Source organism: Athene cunicularia, assembly GCF_003259725.1.
Source record: "Athene cunicularia isolate RWA chromosome 24 unlocalized genomic scaffold, athCun1 chr24_part1, whole genome shotgun sequence".
Taxonomy (NCBI): Eukaryota; Metazoa; Chordata; class Aves; order Strigiformes; family Strigidae; genus Athene; species Athene cunicularia.
The window spans coordinates 3,977,301-3,994,528 of NW_020799132.1; the positions used below are offsets into that span (position 1 = coordinate 3,977,301).

The following is a 17,228-nucleotide window of genomic DNA, read 5'->3' on the forward strand; positions in this document are numbered from 1 at the left end:
AATCCCCTCACCCCAAACCCCTCGCCCTCATCCCAAATCCTCGCCTTCACCCCAAATCCACTTGCCCTCACCCCAAACCCCCTCACCCCAGGCCCCTCACAGGGCCGCCGCGCTGCCCCAAGGCCTCGCCGTTGCCATGGCTGCCCGGCCGGACGCGGCGCCTACCAGGAGCGGTGGCGGCGGGGGGAGCCCCTGTCCCCCCCCGGGAGCGTGGTAGCGCCCGGGCCAGGGGCCGCGGGGCGAAGCCACTTTCCTCGTAAAATTAAAATGATTCCTCGCAGTCCCCTCACGGGCTTTAATTCGGTGTTCTAAAGGGGTCTCCAGCATTTTTTTTTTCCTTACTCCTAGCGAGAACTGATCACCTCTAATGAGAAAAAGAAACACAGCTTTCCCCTGTGATGCACATTCCCTTTATTTTTCGGAATTCAGTTTTATCTTTCTGCCACATAAAAAAATTCCCGGTGATGGCGTGGCGGGGCTCTGCAGATGCAAAGTCTTGGCGAGATCCTCCTAGCTTGCCCGCTGGCAGGCGAGCGACATCACCCCTGGATCTGGGGGGTCCCACGGGTACCATCGCGTGTCCTCTTCACCTTTGCCGACCCCTCGTTTGACTTCCATCCTCTCAGTCACACCCCTGGGACCTTAGGAGATGTGGGATGCTGCCGCACCCCAATGTTTTTTGGTTTCAGAGCTCCATGCAGGCTGCTGCTGCTTCAGTCTTGCACAGCAGCGACTTGAAGTTGTCATCGTACAGCTGAGGCAGAAGTCCTAGCAAGGGGGAACAATTTATTTATTTATTTTAAACACTTTGGACATTAGGATGCCTTCCTGCTTGGAACTGGATGTTCAGGTTTGGGGTCAGAATAATACACGGTCCCAGTTTTTCCTGGGTTTCCTGCTCAGTCCCATCCTTACAGAGGAGGTGGTTGAAGCGTTACAGGAATATCTTCATCTCCTGCAGCCCTCCGTGCTAACTCCACGTTCCCTTGCCGGGATCCTAATTGCTGATAAGGACCCAAGATGGGATTGCTGAGCAATATTTTTGGCGGTGGTTAATGAAATCCTCCGAGGATTACAGGTGAATCACAGTGTTCATTGCCAACTGGTTTTTAGGAGCACGGCTTCCATCTACTCATCCCACCGTTTAAAGAAAAGCAGTTCCAACTGGCTTTTGGACTGAGGGTAGCTGTACTTCTGCTCCTGGAAAGCATATTGATATCTGAATGCTGTATTAAAAGAATCAGGGAACAGTGGTGTTACTGCACATTGAACAGATTTGCCATGGCTATACATCTGTTTCCTTCCCACATCCAAACAGTTTCTCACTCGTTGCAATGTTTTGGTCTCCTGGATTCTCCTGTATTGTTCCCACACATCCTTCTGTCACATACTGCACGTTGGCTTTCTGATTGACAGCTGAAAGATACACACACATCTATTACTGATGTTGTAAAGGAGGGGCTGTGGTACCTGCTCAAAATAGGTGTTAAGTTAGTGTTATAGAATAATAAAAGACAACATGCATTCCTAGAAATCGTTAGGGCATCCATCACAGCAAAGACTGAGATGCTTGATGGGATCTAATGCAGGTTATACAATACACAAGGCACTAGTTTGTTCTAGAAGTGGTTTAAATATTTCATATTTTGAAAGATTTGAAAAAGAAGTCATGTTTTGAAAATATTTTGACAATAATTATGAGCCTCCTTCTCTTTTAATACCGTTTAGGTGCTGCAGTGAGCTCATATTGAAAGACGCTGGCAAAGTTCCCTCATTCTTGCCATCTGGGCTTATTCGCCTGCCGAATGCTGACTTTGTTTAGACAAAAGTCCAAGCGTGGAGCAAAAATACTGCAGCTGAGGGGGCTGCCAGACCTTCCTCCTCTGTAGCCACTGGCTGAGGACAGGACTGGTGAAGCACTGATGTTTTGTTGGTGGTGAAATCAGAGAAGAGCCATTCAGGGCAATTTAACAATAGTAGTGTTCACGGTGCATACCATGCATATTGTTTTTAATAATGTTTTAATAGATTATATTTAGAAACTAGATAAACCCATTGTGATTATCCAGTCTAACCTATCAAATAAAAAGCAATGGTTTTAATTTTGTATTGCTTCTGCGTCACTCTTGCTGAAGCTGTATTATCTGTGGTGACCCTCTGGGTATGAAAGGTTTGGGTTAGAATATTTGGGTTTAAAACATGCAATTTGCAAATATCCCTGTAGAGTAAGATTGGCTGCAGTCTGCTCTGGCTGTGGTCAGTAGTGATGCTCTAACAGGAATTAGTTTATGTTGCTTAAACCTTTTTTTTACCGTGTCCATTCTTCTCATGGCCCAGACTGTCTTCATTAGATTTGGATTTATAACTCTCCAGCGTCTGCTCTGAAGCATCATTTTCTGTGCAGAAAACAAATGTAATTAAAATGATGAGATTTTTTTCATGACTATTCCTCATCCTTTGCCTTGAGCATAAAAATCCTGAGAGACTAGTTATAAAATGGGGCTTTGGTCATCCTGACCGTCTAAGAGATATGCTTAAGGCAACAATATCGTTGGCTTTCGTGGCACCTCCTGTCAGCTGAAGCTGGCCCAAGGCCACCAGTGACAGGGATTCTTCAGCAACAAGTCGCAGTCACTGTCTGTGGGACAAGACATTCAATTGAGGCTGGAGGGGCTGTGTCTTGTCTCTGCTTAGGAGGCTCCTCAGCTCCCCAGCTCCTCTGAATAAAGCACCGTCAGCAGCTGCTCGGCCAGGGCTGTCACCCACCTCTTTTCCACGCTCCATGAGCTTTTTTCAGCTTCCTCATAAAAAGCAGCACAATGATGAGCAGCATGAAGATCAGAGCAGCCACCAAGATTGGCAGCAAGAGATTATTTTCTTTCTTTCTGATGCCTTCAGATTTCTGATCTTGCTCTGTAAAAGAGGCAGGTATATGTTTGTGTTGTTAAATAGCTTCCTCTAAATCTCTGGTAATTAAGACAAGAATGATATAACCTGGCCCAGGCCAGATGAACATGGTGGGAGAGTGGAAGTCACCTCACTGGGCCTAATTTTAGGATGTGAGGTCAAATTTTTTCTTCTTGTATGAACAAGAAGAACTGACTGAAATCAGTGGACTTGTGTTCCAGCACAACAAACAGTAAAATTTAGCTTTTTTTCTAGATGATAAAAATGGTTGTTATTTCTGTGGTCTCTCCTCAAGATCACAAGCCAGCGCTATCCTTAGGGTACGGACAAAAGGTTTGGAGGTGGATACATGGTCAGAAAGAACTATTTTGGTGTAAGAAAGTTTGTTTCATGTTTGGAAGCTCTCATCAAAGAGTTCGTACCGAAGGTGACAACGGAAATCACAGTTACGTTTTCACTTGGTAGTGGCGCTTCTGTCCTGGAAAGTTCTTCTGTGACATTGCCATTGAATGCTGTTTCAGTCCCTGGAAGAATGGAAAGGAGAACAGTATTTCTCTGAAGGGCAAAGGGATGCTTAAGAAATGTGTATTTTCCCAGCAGCTTATAAGCGCAGGGCACCTGGTACTGCAACAGAAAGAGACTTCTGGAGCCCTTGATTTAAAGTTCTGTGCTCACTTCCTTAGCGCTGTATTTTGTTTCAATCTGAAGACACCTAAGCTTTACGAACAGAAAATCCTCAGAGTTTCTTACACATTGTTGAACTCAACATTCCCCATTCAGAGCCAAAGTAACACAAAGCTGAGCTTTGGTTCTTTGCTCATTTTGGGCTTCCCCTATCCCTTCGTTTGCTTCTTTTTCTTGCAAAAGCAGGAAGGAGCCTGTATCCTTTCCCTTAAAGCAGATAGTTTTTTGGTATTCATATCCCTGACTACTCTCTTACTGTCCTCATAGCTCACAGTGGTGCAATGACCCAGTGTGAGAATCCCCGTCCTTAGCCACTGCCCCCCTGATGCCACCGATGATGTAAGGTCCTACGGTTGGGGACACAAGAACTCGATGAACCAGCCAATTCTTCCTCTCCTGCTGCAGCTGGCGTTGCTTCGGACCCTGAGCAAACAGAATGGTGAGCTCTGGCTTTCCTTAGGCACACAGCCAATATATCCTTGTATCATTAACTTTGATTTATAAAACTAAAATGATCATGCGTGCTGTGTCTACCTAAACTTTATATTCATCAGAGATTTTCTTCACAGAATCATCTAGGTTGGAAAGGACTTTGAAGCTCCTCCAGTCCAACCATTAACTTCACACTGACCATTCCCAACTCCACCAGATCCCTCAGCCCTAAGACGACCCGACTCTTCAACCCCTCCAGGGATGGAGACTCCCCCCCTGCCCTGGGCAGCCCATTCCAACACCCAACAACCCCTTTCTGCAAAGAAATCCTTCCTAATATCTAGTCTAAACCTTCCCTGGAGCAACTTAAAGCCATTCCCTCTTGTCCTATCGCTCATTACTTGGTTCAAGAGACTCATCCCCCCTCTCTTCCCCCTCCTGGCAGGGAGTTGCAGAGGGCCAGGAGGTCTCCCCTCAGCCTCCTCTTCTCCAGACTGAACCCCCCTGTTCCCCCAGCAGACCTGTAAGCACACCTAGTGAAAGGCCTGTTAAAAGATTCAGGCTCCCTTTCCAGGTATGTTTATCAACGTATGTATGAATTATTTATCAGGATGTGGCCATTCTGTGACATTTGTAATCACCGATGTAGCACTTTTACATGAATATAAACAATAGAGTTCACGTATTTCTAACACAGCCAGTCGTTTTTCCACTGCAGGGCCACTAAGCAGGTGCGTGCGCCCACCTTGGTGAGTTTTGGCCAACCGATTTGTGCGGTGGAGCTCTTAATTCTGCTGTTAGCAGCTCCTCAGTTCAGTGAGTGCAGCCTGTGCAGATAACCGTTGTTGCACAGTGCCATCTAGTGCGACTGGACAGAGAAATCCCAGCCTGGGCTCACACCGTGCTGCGACACCGGCCGGGCTGGCCGCTGCTGCTAAGGCTGATGTTCTTCTGCATCTAACGCGAGGGACTCCGTCTGCTTTCATGGCTGTAAAACTCCCCGCACAAGCAAGAAATGCTTTTTATGTTACATGCTTGTTTGTAACATGGGACGTAATGCTGTTCTCTGGAGCATTTCTGTCCTGGTTTGGTAAATTCATGTAACTATGACCAAACTTACAAGTAGATGTGACATCTGGTTGGAGGTTTTGCTGGGCTGCTGTTGACACTGAGCTGGTAACCACTGTATCATCTGGTGCTGCAGAAGGAACAGCTGGTTGTTCGGATCCTAAAGGACCCTCCCCTGAACACAAGACAAAAATCAGAGAACACATTTTGCCATTGAACCGATCCTTAAAAAACAAACCTGCCTGGGATGCTCCATGCTCTGGGCTGTTTGGCTGCTCTGTCTGATCAGTGGTTAGACTTACACTCCTACCCTCGCACCTGTGGCTTCCCTGTCCTCTGAATATATATTTATATAAAAACCAGAAAGTGAAACCCTTACCAGTATGCTGTGGGAAGCTTGGAGCAGAGGCCGTGCTGCTGTTCAGCTCTGATGTTTCTGTGGTCACTGGGGAAAAAAAAAACCAAAGTGGTTCTGAAGACTCTGCAAAATGTCCCTCAGTGCTGATGGCAACTGGTGATAGACTCTGTGTTTACCTGACCTGTGCAGTAATTAAAAAGAGGCTAAATGCCTCTTTTAATTTTAATAGTTAATGCCTACCTGCGGGTTGCTCGCTCTCAGGGACATGTGTATCCACCTCCAGCGCAGCTGGTGCAGGATTTGGTTTTGTCACTGAAAAAGCCCAACAACAGAACAACTTTCAGAGCGCTTTATAAGCATTTGCTGAATCAAGCAATCTAAGGAAGAACCAAGTAAGAATAATTAGATCCATCCTACAGATGGGTAAATAGGCAGAAGGCAAGTTCTAGTCTGAGAATTATTAGACAGGCAGCTTCAGCGTTAATTTACAATATTTACACCCTGCTAGTGTTCTGAATGGATAATATGCAGGAGACGTGGGAAGCTCACAGCTTTTTGAGAACATAATTTCTGAGTTGTCTTTAGATCTTTAGGACAAACATCATCTGAATTCTAGCAGCAGCACTTCAGAACTGACCTGCCTGGGCTGTTGTGGTTTAATGTTTAATGAATTTTAAGGTAGTTAAGAAGCAGGGGAAAGCCCAGAAATCTTAGTTTGGAGTTCTTCTTTTGCCCCAGGTAGCTGCCTGATTTAAAGATAGATTCGGGCAGTAGATTAAGGGCTTCAGCTTTGCCTATGTACCTGCGTAACTTTTACCACTTCAGAGTGGTGAAATGGGAGATAGCCTCTGCTTGAAAGAGCCTGCTGTACCTGTCCTAGGGAGGTCCTCAAACTGGAAAGATGCCATCAGCTTCTGTCCTTTTAGTGTTTGGTGGTGAACAATGCAGCTGGCTGTTGAGCTGGACCCATAGGCGAGGACTGTCAGTGTGCTGGTTGTGGTCCATTTCTTCCCATCAGCTTCTAACTCGTGCTTACTGTCACCTATACACCCATTGGAAGAAAACATTTAAGTGCTTTCTAGTCAAGAGCAATTGAATGAAAACCCTTCCCGGCGCAATCTGCATCACCTCGCTGTGCTAAAGCAGCCCCTGGTTACTGTGCACAAGTGGTTCAAGGCACCAAGGTCACGTTTTCTTTCCTCGGCAGTTGTGTAAGCACAGACCTCGCTGCACCTCCTGAGCTCAACCCAAAGCCTCTGCTCCTTCATGTCTGACTGGGGAAATTCCCTGTCAGTGCCCTGCGGGCGCAGCGACATGTCCAAACACCCACCAGCACTTTTGGTCCTTCCTGAACAGAAGAAATTGCTTTGCTGTGTGCCACAGGCAAGCATGGCCCTGAGCAGGGAGCCTCAGGGCAAGGACCTGCTGTTCCGCAGCGACCGAGACCTAGAGAAGTTCTGATTCTGCCGTGCGATATCCAAGGGCATTGAATTCGTGTCTTAACAGCTGTGGATTTGTCACCCCAAACGTAAAAAGTTGTGCGATATTTGTGCATATTGATAACTATGCACAATCAATATTGATGTGCAATATTTATTTACGTTTGCAATAAACAAGCATTTCTGTAACTATGAAATCCCGTACAAGTCCTCCACCATCCCTACAATGCATGTTTGATTCTTCCCCTTTTGCAGCTGGAGAAAGTTAAACACGAAGATTAATTGCCTTGCCATAATGAATCAGAGCGAGCCATGTAACTTGTCTGACGTAGTTCCTAGTCCTCTAGGCAGTACTGACTTCTACACATTTATACGACACGGAAAACTAAAGATGTATTTCATGTGACACAAGGAGACGTGTTTGAATAGCTCTGGCGGAGAGGGAGGTTTTTTCAACGCCCATGGCAGCACAACAATTTCTACTGTCTGTTTATAAAGCAGAGCTTCTCTGGAAGCAAACTGATGCCTCCTCTTGATCTGTTACCCTTGGTAACACCTTATTTCTTAAATTAAGGATTTTGTTTCAAAATCAGCCTTTGCAGGTAACTTGCTGTATCACATAGACCAGTATTTCTCAACCCTCTTTTCCCATACCCAGCAGGGTCATGTAAGAGCTCAAAAGAATTTCAAAGTGGTTTTGCTAGGGAGGAAATAATCTTTGTCAGCAACAGCTCAGTAATTACAGCGGGTTTGCCCCTGCTGAGCCCTGGTGGAACTGAGGTGCTGCCAGTAATTAAGATGTATTAGCTATTTTCTGATTAGTATAAATATTTGCTGTAAGTGATTAAAGCTGAGAATGGACAGGGGGGAGTGGAGTGGTGCTTGAAGATAGTCACCTTCAAAAAAAAAAAACAAACCAAAAAGGTAAGGCACATGCAGAAAGGTTGAGAAAGTGAATTAGGATAGTGAATTTTTTTTCCTTTCAAACATCCTAATTCCTGTCTGCCACAAGCAGGCCACTTGGTGAAATCAGCACCTCTTCATGCAAATAGTCCTTCCTCTGAAAACCAGCTGAAACCAATCAAGTGGACCGAGCTCAGCCCCTGTGGTGCTTAACTGGGGTCCCAGGAGACTGGGGGCGGTCAGATAGTTCTTACTGGGCTGGCTGGCTGGGCTAGTGCTGAGAGGGAACCAGGAGAAAAAGGTTAGTATAGAGTTTTGCTAAAATAAGTGGAGAAACGGATGGTTGATGTTGTGTGTTGTGGGAGGTGTTTAGTGTCTGAGTTGTGCGTTGTTACAAATAATATAATTTACCAGGCCAGAACTGAGGTTGTTTCAAGTTTAAGGAAAGTCCTGTATTTAGAACACTGGGAAAAAAATGTATGTAAAAACTTCGAGGTGATGTATTGCTTCCGTGAGCTCTTAATCGCTTCACAGCTGGTATTCCCCCAAACCCCTCCGGTCACACGCAGCCCTGCTGTTCCCAAACGCGTGCGGGATTTTCGGATCTGCTTTTCCAAGACCCACGTGCTGCTCCAGAGCACCTTTCCCCCTGCAATTCCAGAGAACCCTCTGCCCTGGCTCTCGTGAGCCTTGCTTAGCAGCTAGGCTGCTTCCCCCGAGTGCAATTTCTTTAAGCGTAGGGCTTTATGCAGTTGCGTTAATGCCCGTGTATCTGTCAGCCTGGATTTTTTTTTACTTTTGTCTTGATTTCTAGCTATTTTCAGGCCAGAACAATTCTCTGTTGTTTTCCTCTGCTCTTAGTTTAAAAAGCCGTTTTGGGGCTTGGGGGAGGAGGAATGTTACAGGCTAAACTTTGAATGTGTTGTTTGATGATGCAAACTACAAATAAGAGCTTGTTAATACGCGAGAAGAAATACATTTGCATCTATGAGTATTTTCCTCACACTTTGCTACAGATGTGCGTTTCCTCTCCACTGTGCTACAGCTAGTAAGGTAGTTACTATTAAACGTGGCCTTCAGAGCAGCTGTTTATATAGCACACAGGTTAAGCAGATGGGTGCAGACCTTTCCTCTCTGGGGAAACCGTAGCAGGGTGGTGTGGGCTGTGTTTCCTGAGCTCTCTTCTTACTCCTGCTAGCGAGCTGCCTGGCTCAGGACAGATGGATGAGAGAGAAATGCTGCTTGAGGAAGGGGGGAGTGGGTGTGAGCTGCTCAGCAAAGCTGAGGAACATCTGTTTACTGGTTAGAACATGGAAATAGTTATAACGGATTTGTGAACAGACTTTACACTGGGGCTTTGAAAACGGTGCCCCCAGAGTTTTGGTTTCATTTTATTTCAGTGGAATTTCACACCAGACTCTTAAGGGATTTTGGCGCCAAGTGTTGCTGTTCTGCACTGAATGTGAGCAAAGTGGATAAGCCCTCTCCCTTGCACAGACCCCAGAATTTAGCGCTGACTTTCCTCCAGACCTGCACCACGGGGGCCAAGTTGTACTAAAGGAGCAGAGGATGAGTGGTAGTCCCAGCTGATGTGTTGCAAAAGGTGTTTCACCCTCTAGTATTTTTAAACGTGCCCAAGGCTGTTAAGAAGAAATTGTTAGTAATCAATCCTCAGTCTTTTACCACTTACCAGGAAGCTCTATCCCGTTGTCCAACAGCCAGGTAATCTGGGGTTGTGGTTTACATCCTTGGGTATAGCAAGACAGTGTAATTCTTCTTTCTGCATCTTGGGATACTCCCAGTACTGGCTTAGAAGGAGCAGCTGCAGCAATAAGATTTAGAATCAGTTCTAGTACATCCTTCTACTCGGTTTTATGAATGGCTGCATACATCGAGTTATCTGGGGGGACTGAGCTAAGACTATGCTGTGTTAAGCACCGTACAATTGCATGCAAAAATGCAGGTGTGGAGTTGAGGAGCTGGCTCTGTTGTTCTGCTCCTCTGGAACAAAGCAGGTGAAAGAACTTACCCAAAACGTTAACAGCCGTCGTCTTGTTTTTGAAGGGGATGCTGTAGTAGAAGCATTTATACACTCCTTCGTCGTGCACTGTCACGTTAGACAGTTGGATGGATAATTCATCCTTTGAATAATGGATAAGTTTGTACCTCTGATCTCTTAGAGCTGTAAGGAAAATAAAACCCAGCATGCTATGTGTGTTGGTACATAAGAGGAAGACAGATAATCAAAGCAGTAATGAATGAGGATAGTTTTCTTTATTGGATTTTTTTTTTTTAAATTCATCAACATTTGACATAAGGGAGCAGTTCTAGCACGAAGCATTCCTGGTGGGTGCTGTGCTAGTACAGAGGCAGCAGTAAGCTGAAGCAGTGGGGGCATTGGGGGGGGGTGTGTGTGCTGTCAGCAGGGAAAGATTACATGTTTTTTTTTTTTCTCACTTTTATTTTGAGGATTCTTATTCCTGTGTTCCCAGGTATTATAGAAATTTTTTTTTTAAGTGTCTAGTGGATAAATATAAGCAAACCTTGGTGTGTGAGGACATGATATGTAGTGAGAAAAGTAGTATGACTCTGGGTATAGAGCGTAGATGCATGAACTGATGATCTTTCCCTTCCCCAAGCCTTTATTTGGCCTTGGAAAAAAAAAAAAATCACTTCCCCTCTTTGGGTGTATTTTGTGATATATAAATGAACACTATGGTCACATCTCTTTATTAACTGCTTATTAACTGGCTGTTTTGCTCCTCCTATCCTTGTCTAATTACCTGGATTTTAATGAGACCATCTCCTAGGATGTCTGTACTCTGCTGTATAGTTCCCTTCCTCTCTCTTGACTTTCTGGTCTCTGCATTCCTACTGCTGGGTGACCCCCGGGAGTCCTCGGGGTCAGGCCAGCAAGTCACATGGACTCTTCCCACAACAGCAGCACAGAAAGTGTGACTTTCTGCCCTTAAATTGAACAGAAACTGGGGATGTGTACCAGTCATCAGGGAGAAAAAGACCTCAAAAAGTTGTTTTGTTTTTTTTTTTTTTTTTTTTTTTTTTTTTTTTTGGAGTAACAGTACAGAGTAGGGAGGAAAATCACAGCAGCGCTATAATTTATGGAAGTGACGAAAGGATTTTGAGATCACCATGACGTGAGGCTTGCAGCTAACTCCTCATGTTTTTATCTACGATGAGACTAGAGGGAACTGGCTGACAAAGTGGTTTCTTTGGAGAAGCAATGTGACATTCACAGTGCTGATTCAGAATAAAAAATGAAAATGTCCGTATGCAGCGTAAAGTTTGGTTTCTCTCTGAATGAGGACTGTTTTCTTTTGTCTTGCAAAAGGGAAATATTCAGTGTGTCGATGTTATGTCTTACTGAAGGATGATCATGGGAGGTTGAAACTATGGGTTGAATCCTCAGGTGATTTCAGATAGATACGGTTTTCACTTGGGTTAGAGTCTGCTGCTGTAGATACCAGTGGATATTTTCTTTCCCTAACCTGATTAAACTCAGCAAAACTTTAAGCATCAAAAGATGGAGGTGTTTAAAACTGGATACAGGCAACTTAGACTGTCTCAGTCCAAAACTGTAGAAAGGGAGTATTTGTGGCTGTAGCCAGGGCCAGAGGGAACTTGCAAAAATGAAGGAATTCTTGCTACTCTCGCCTACCTCTATGGTGTAAAATACTGAGAACATACACATATATGTTAAAAATAGAGATAACTGATGGAGAGGTGATTTCCTTCTAGGTCTTGTGGTTCTTGGGTGCAGGATCAGACTGAGACTGCCACAGCCTGCTGTGGTTTTTGGAAGCCTGGTTGTCAAAGCAGCATGGGGTGGGTTGCAATAGCCCTTTTCTCCCATATTGATTAACTGTCAGTGGGGTCAGCACTGAGTCTTTTTGGATCCCGTTTGAATCTAATGGCTCATATTCATTCTACTGAGAGTCCTGGACTTGGGATCCTGGACTCCACAGGAAGCAGTTCTGAATACACGCACGTTCGAGTCATTTAAAATGGCTAATGAACGCTCACCCCACTTGCTCTTGTAATTGAGCAAATAGGAGCAACAGTTACTCATGACATTTTCCATTTAGAAATATTTGCAGTACTTGTGGGATATATTGGTGGGCTGGTTTGATGCAGGTGGCAAGACCCGGTGTCTGGGATTCCCAGAGTGATCAAAGAGGACCCTCAGCTCCTGGGCAGTTTCAATGGATAAATCCCAGTCATTATCATTAAAACCTAAAGGCTTTAACAAGCAGGGATGCTGACTAGGTACTCTACAAATGGGGAAGACCAAGGCAGTGCTCATCTTGCAGAGCTGTCCAATTTGGACCAAGAGGAGGAGAGAGAAGGATAGAGACACACGAGGGGTGGGGAGTGGAAGGCAGCACAATAAATGTGACTTTGGTTTTGTCAGCACATATTAGAAATCACTGCTTGTTTTCTTGTTTTCTAAAAATTTCCTCTTGATGCACTACACTGAATTCCCTGATGAGCAGAAGAGTACCCCGGGCTTTCAGGCACATCCACTCCTATCTGTCTTGTAAAGCAAGAGTGGGGGGTTTTGTGCTCATCTCTTGGTGCTGGTGGTAACTACAGTTCATTGCTAAAAGCTCCGGGGCCAGACCACTCTTGTGGGGGTTTCCATTTCATCAGCATCCTGCCAGAAAGGGGCTGGATGTAAAACCATCTCGGGTGGTTGGGGAGGAGGTGAGTCAGCCTGGCCACGGGTGGGAGCAGGGAAAGTCCAGTTCTGAGTGACCCTCCAGCCCCACGTGGAAACTGGGACACTCAGGTGTTCACACTTACCCCGCTGGCTGTTGAGAAAAATGGCAAACCCGTGAGGGTTTAACCACTGCCGGGCAGAACTGTGGTCACCGCCGAGGGTGCAGCGGAGGTTTAGGTCCTCTCCTTCCTTTAGAGTTACGGTTTCACTGCCAGCTTCTGGAAAATCCCCTGCCAGAGGTGACATAAAAGGTGACATAAAATGTGACATAAAGTAAAGCAACAGTGTTTTGCACAATGTGTCAACTTCCCTTGTTTTTTGTTTTTTTTTTTTTTTGTCAAGGGTGTAAAGGTTGTTTTTTCTACATTAGGAAACTTGCCAGTATGGTTGTATTGATAGAAATAAATCACAATCTTTGGGTCATTGCAGTCACTGGGTAAGACTTTGTGATCTTCACCTGCTAGCACAACCAGATGTAGCTATTAATCCTTCTTCCCCACAAGTCAATGAAGAATTGATAGCGGACCCATTTGATGCACGTTCTCCCTGTGTGTTAACACAAACATTAATTTTCATTATTCCATTCCGAAGCTGTTGAACCTGATCCGCAAGCATGTGCGACCGAGGAGTGAATGATCAGCACCTCTGAAAAATGAGGCTTTTTTAAAATTCAGAAATTGTAACGCTGCAACTGCTTTGAACTGGCTTTTGAAACTTCTTTTGAAGATCGGATCCACAAACCTGGCCTGGCGCACGTTGCTAAAATGAAATTTCATTCTCTTTCCTCCCAGTTTACTTTACAGACTGGCAGTAAAGTGTGTTTTTTCTCTCCAGATATATAATACACTTTGTGAAAATATTTGATGACCTGGAATGAATTGTGTTCTCCAGAAAAAAAGCATATCCTGGAGAAATGACTAAGAGCAGTGCCTGGGTCAGAGTTAAGTAAATAGGCAGTAAGAGGGTTTTATTTTTGATTCCTGTTTTGTGTGTTTTGATTTTATTTTCCAGGTAGTTCTCTGCTGCAAGTTCCTACTGCACATGTGAACGCTGCAGTTTAGGGAACTGAGTATTTCTGGGCTTCAGGAAAGCTTTTAATTTTCTTAAAAACATTAAAAAATATACCAGAAATGAAGCTGTCGTAGGGCGCTCTTGCTGGATCTGATCTTTTACCACTAAAATCAGAGGAAGGGCTTGTCTCCCTGTGGGACAGTAGTTTCCCATGGGGGTCTGCTTTCATTCCTCACCCTTGAGTTGAGCAAACCTGACATTTCCCACACCAGGGGTGGCCTCCAACTGGTCAGTGATGTAGCTTGGGACTTCAGAAGTAGCAAACACACCACAGAGCTTTTCTCTTCCTTCACTAGCTAATCTTTGGAGTCTATAAGCTTGTAGAAGAGATGTCCTTGTAATAGCTCAGTATTTTAACTTCCAGCTTTGTAAGTGTGGTGTATGCTGCTTAAACTGTGCAGTATGGATCTACTGTCCGTCCTTACTGCCAGGAGACACCACAGGCCAGGTTCAGCTGAATCACTGTGTGCCAGTAAAGCCTTATGGGATGTAGAGCACCCACAGCTGCTTTATCATCGCATATGGCACATCAGTGCCTTTGGCTTATAATTGCTCTTGATTCCACCTCCATTTCCTAGGGCTAGTGTTTCAGCTGGTTTCTCAGGGCTTGTTCCACATGGGGGTTATTTGCAGAGGAGCAGGAGGAGAGGAGACCCTCCTTGCGTGGGTTTCACTTGTGAAGACCTGTGTTAGGAGGTGCATGTTCTTAAGGTGGGAGAAAGGGCTTTGTGGTTTTCCACGGGGCCCTTCTGCATTTTTTTCGTAGTGACAGTTTCCTGTCACTAACAGCACTGTGGGGTCTATCAAGTCACACCTTTTGAGGTGAGAGCAGCAAGACTGAACAAGAAAAGATGGGAGTGAAAGCAGCCCCTGGAACAGAGCCTGTATGTCACTTCCATGAGAGACCATAGCTTCATTCAGACTAACTCAGGGGTCAAATTTCCTTCCTTGTATAGGAGGCAGTTTGTGGCTGTGGTCATCAAGCCACTGTAGCCCACCACAGGACAGTCACTGGGATGAGGGAGATGCTCCCGTGCCAGTTCCAGAGGACAGTGGTTCTTGTACCGTGTGGATCCCAGTTGCCCCAGCTACCTGGAAAAATGAGTCTGGCATCAAGTACAGTGATCCAGTTGAATGGCTGGGTAGGAGGTGGGCAACAATTTCTTGCTAGACATGGCAGGATGTAACTGAGCAGAACGGTTCATGCCTCTGGTGGCTATTATTTCAGCCCTTAAAGTGCACAGAGATCTTGTTGTGGTGATGCGCACCCAGTGCATCATTTCAGAGTTGTCTTTAAAAAGGTAGCCTACAGAGACATCCTGTTCAATGAGTTATTTTTGACCTGTGGGCTGTCGGCCCGCGAGTGCGAGTCTGAATTAATTCTGATGGCCGAGAGCAGCCAGTAGTTGTCAACAGGTATAAATTCATCACGCGGGGGTCTGTGGCAATGTTGGGGAGTCAGAGTGGAAGCTGCTGATTTCTAGCGAGTCTAAAAGGCACTGCAGGTCCTAGTTCAGCTAGAATAGAACCGATAGCTCCTTAAGGCCTGGCCCCTGTTAGTCAACGCTAATAAAATATATTAAGCACACTACAGAATGCTTTGTCCCTGTTTAGACAGATTTAACAATACCTTTGTGTGTAAGAGTATTCGCAAAGCATCAGCAATAGCCCTGCTATGGTTTCTGGTCCAGCGTTTAAGAAAGGAGAGGGACTGTTGCTTCGGCCAGCACCAGGCAAAGGTCTTCCTAAAGAAAAAAAATAATTCTTCCTGCAAAGGTCGGGAGTGAAGCCTGCAAGAATCCTGAGCTGTAGAGACCCGTCTTGCTGCTTTCCTTAATTAAACCTGTCCCTATTTGACATGGTTAAATATGAATCTCTCGCACTGTCCTGTGTATGAAAGGCAGGAGATTAGCAGAGCAGGTCTAGGCTACATCGTCTAGTAGGAGTAAGGAGATTGAGCGTTTAAAGCGCTTTTCATTTTCCAAGGGCTCTGCAAGTGCCTTCTAAATTACTCTGACTTCTGACGTTAGCCTTTTTTTTACACAATACATGAACAAAGGCACACACAGGTATCCAAGCGCTCATTTGCTGTCTGAATTTAAGGGAGAATCTCTTGGTTGCCCAGAGCTTTTGCCATCTCAAGCACGCTGCTAGGAAGTGAATGGCTTTTCTCGATAACGGGTTTGGGAATCGGCTGGAATTCAGCACCAGCTTTGGAAATTGGGTGACAACGCAGCGATGTCAAGAGGAAAACAACAGCAGAGCTGCCTTGCCTGTGGTGCACTGGAGCTCTGGAAGCGGAGTTCTCCAGGCTGGACTGCTTGCGAAGGGGAGATCGCGTAAGGCAACGCGTATCACTTACCTTGCAGCAGGAGCAGAGCCGCGACGTGTAGCACCCCGGTGAGAGTCATGTTGTGGTGTGGGTGCTGGCAGCCCCTGTTGACTTCCTCTTTCTGCTGGGGCTGCTACACAGCAGGTCCCTTTTCAGCACGGGGGGAGCAGATTTACCATGACTTCATCACCGTTCTCTGCCTCCTTTCCTTTTCTCTGCTGTTCCACTCTCCTCTCACCCCGTCTCACATTTCTGATGTGACCTCACAGGTCTGTAAAATGAAACTGGTGGGTGACAGGACTGGGGGCACTTCACCTTGCACCTCCTCCAGCTCTGCCTCGCTCGGGGGGAGAGATGTACACAGGGGGAAGAAGGTTGAGGTCAAGAGAAACATGGGGCTGGGATAACCCTGCCAGGGATCCCGTGCAGTGATCCCACACGTGCACAGTGTGCAGGATGTAATTCCCTGGGTTGGGGAGGCACCGGGAAGGCCGAGCTGATTTGGTGGAGGCCACTGTAGTGCAGTAATTGGCAAAGGTGGCTTGAAAACCCAGCTGCCTGGTTGAAATCCCTGGAAACAAAAGTCTTGCATCACTCTGCATCTTGTAGCGCCACGTGCACGGGAGGTTTGCTCTGCTCTGCTTGCAGGGATCCTGGCAAAACAAGTAACGAGAGGACGGTAATTTGCTGCGTGTGGTTTGTGGCTCTCCAGGGAACGAGGAGTATTGGTGAGGTGGTTGTGAAAGGTTGGCTGAGCACGGAAGCGTGGGGCGGAGGGATGACTGCTTCAAGGAGGTCCCAGAGGACCGGTGGCAGAATTTGGGTTTCCCGTGTCCCCCCTGCAGGTCTGATTTATTTCAGGAGCAATCTTAGCAAAACTTTTTGTGTCTCCGGAGTGCACAGTGTCCGGTAAGATCACAAGATTTATCCAAGCCTGTTGTAGGCAGAGCCTCTTTTCATGATGTAGCCACGTGTACTGATTTCCAAAATGCTGTGGCTGATCCTACTGGCACTTCTCTGCAACTGCCCAACGTTTGGTGCAAATGAGTAACACTCTGAAAAGGAGCTGACTTTTAAAGAAGATAAGAAACACGGTCTAAAAACCGTGCGCATTTGCAGGACACGGGTTTGAGTGAACTGGATAAAATGGTTAATGATAAATACATTAGTGAACTGCTGGGGTTCAACCCCAACCCCATGACATGTGGGTGATGCCCCCAGCCCTTCCCAAAGGGGGGTGAGGTTCCCTTTAGGCTCCCCCCAGGGTGGGCGGCCTGGCAGACAGAGCCGTTGGGT

At 46.0% G+C, this 17,228-nt stretch overlaps 2 protein-coding genes across 4 annotated transcripts in view; both read right to left on the bottom strand.

Annotated features, from left to right (window-relative positions):
• The window catches only part of JHY (junctional cadherin complex regulator), a 17,236-nt gene extending 17,091 nt beyond the window's left edge, over positions 1–145 (bottom strand). For all 3 annotated transcript variants that reach the window (XM_026863814.1, XM_026863813.1, XM_026863812.1), the window contains exon 1: positions 72–145. The gene's annotated coding sequence lies outside the window, so the exon portion shown is untranslated. The remainder of the gene's footprint in view (positions 1–71) is intronic.
• A 616-nt stretch (positions 146–761) lies between these two features.
• Positions 762–16,011, bottom strand: CRTAM (cytotoxic and regulatory T cell molecule). The gene is made up of 12 exons (XM_026863579.1): positions 15,963–16,011; positions 12,613–12,759; positions 9,821–9,973; positions 9,482–9,613; positions 6,321–6,491; positions 5,690–5,761; positions 5,471–5,536; positions 3,943–4,014; positions 3,330–3,431; positions 2,767–2,913; positions 2,313–2,396; positions 762–1,416 (listed from the first exon to the last, which is right to left on the bottom strand). Exons 1-12 carry the CDS (start codon positions 16,009–16,011, stop codon positions 1,286–1,288), a joined length of 1,326 nt encoding a protein of 441 aa, XP_026719380.1. The 3' UTR covers positions 762–1,285.
• Between the last annotated feature and the right edge of the window lie 1,217 nt (positions 16,012–17,228).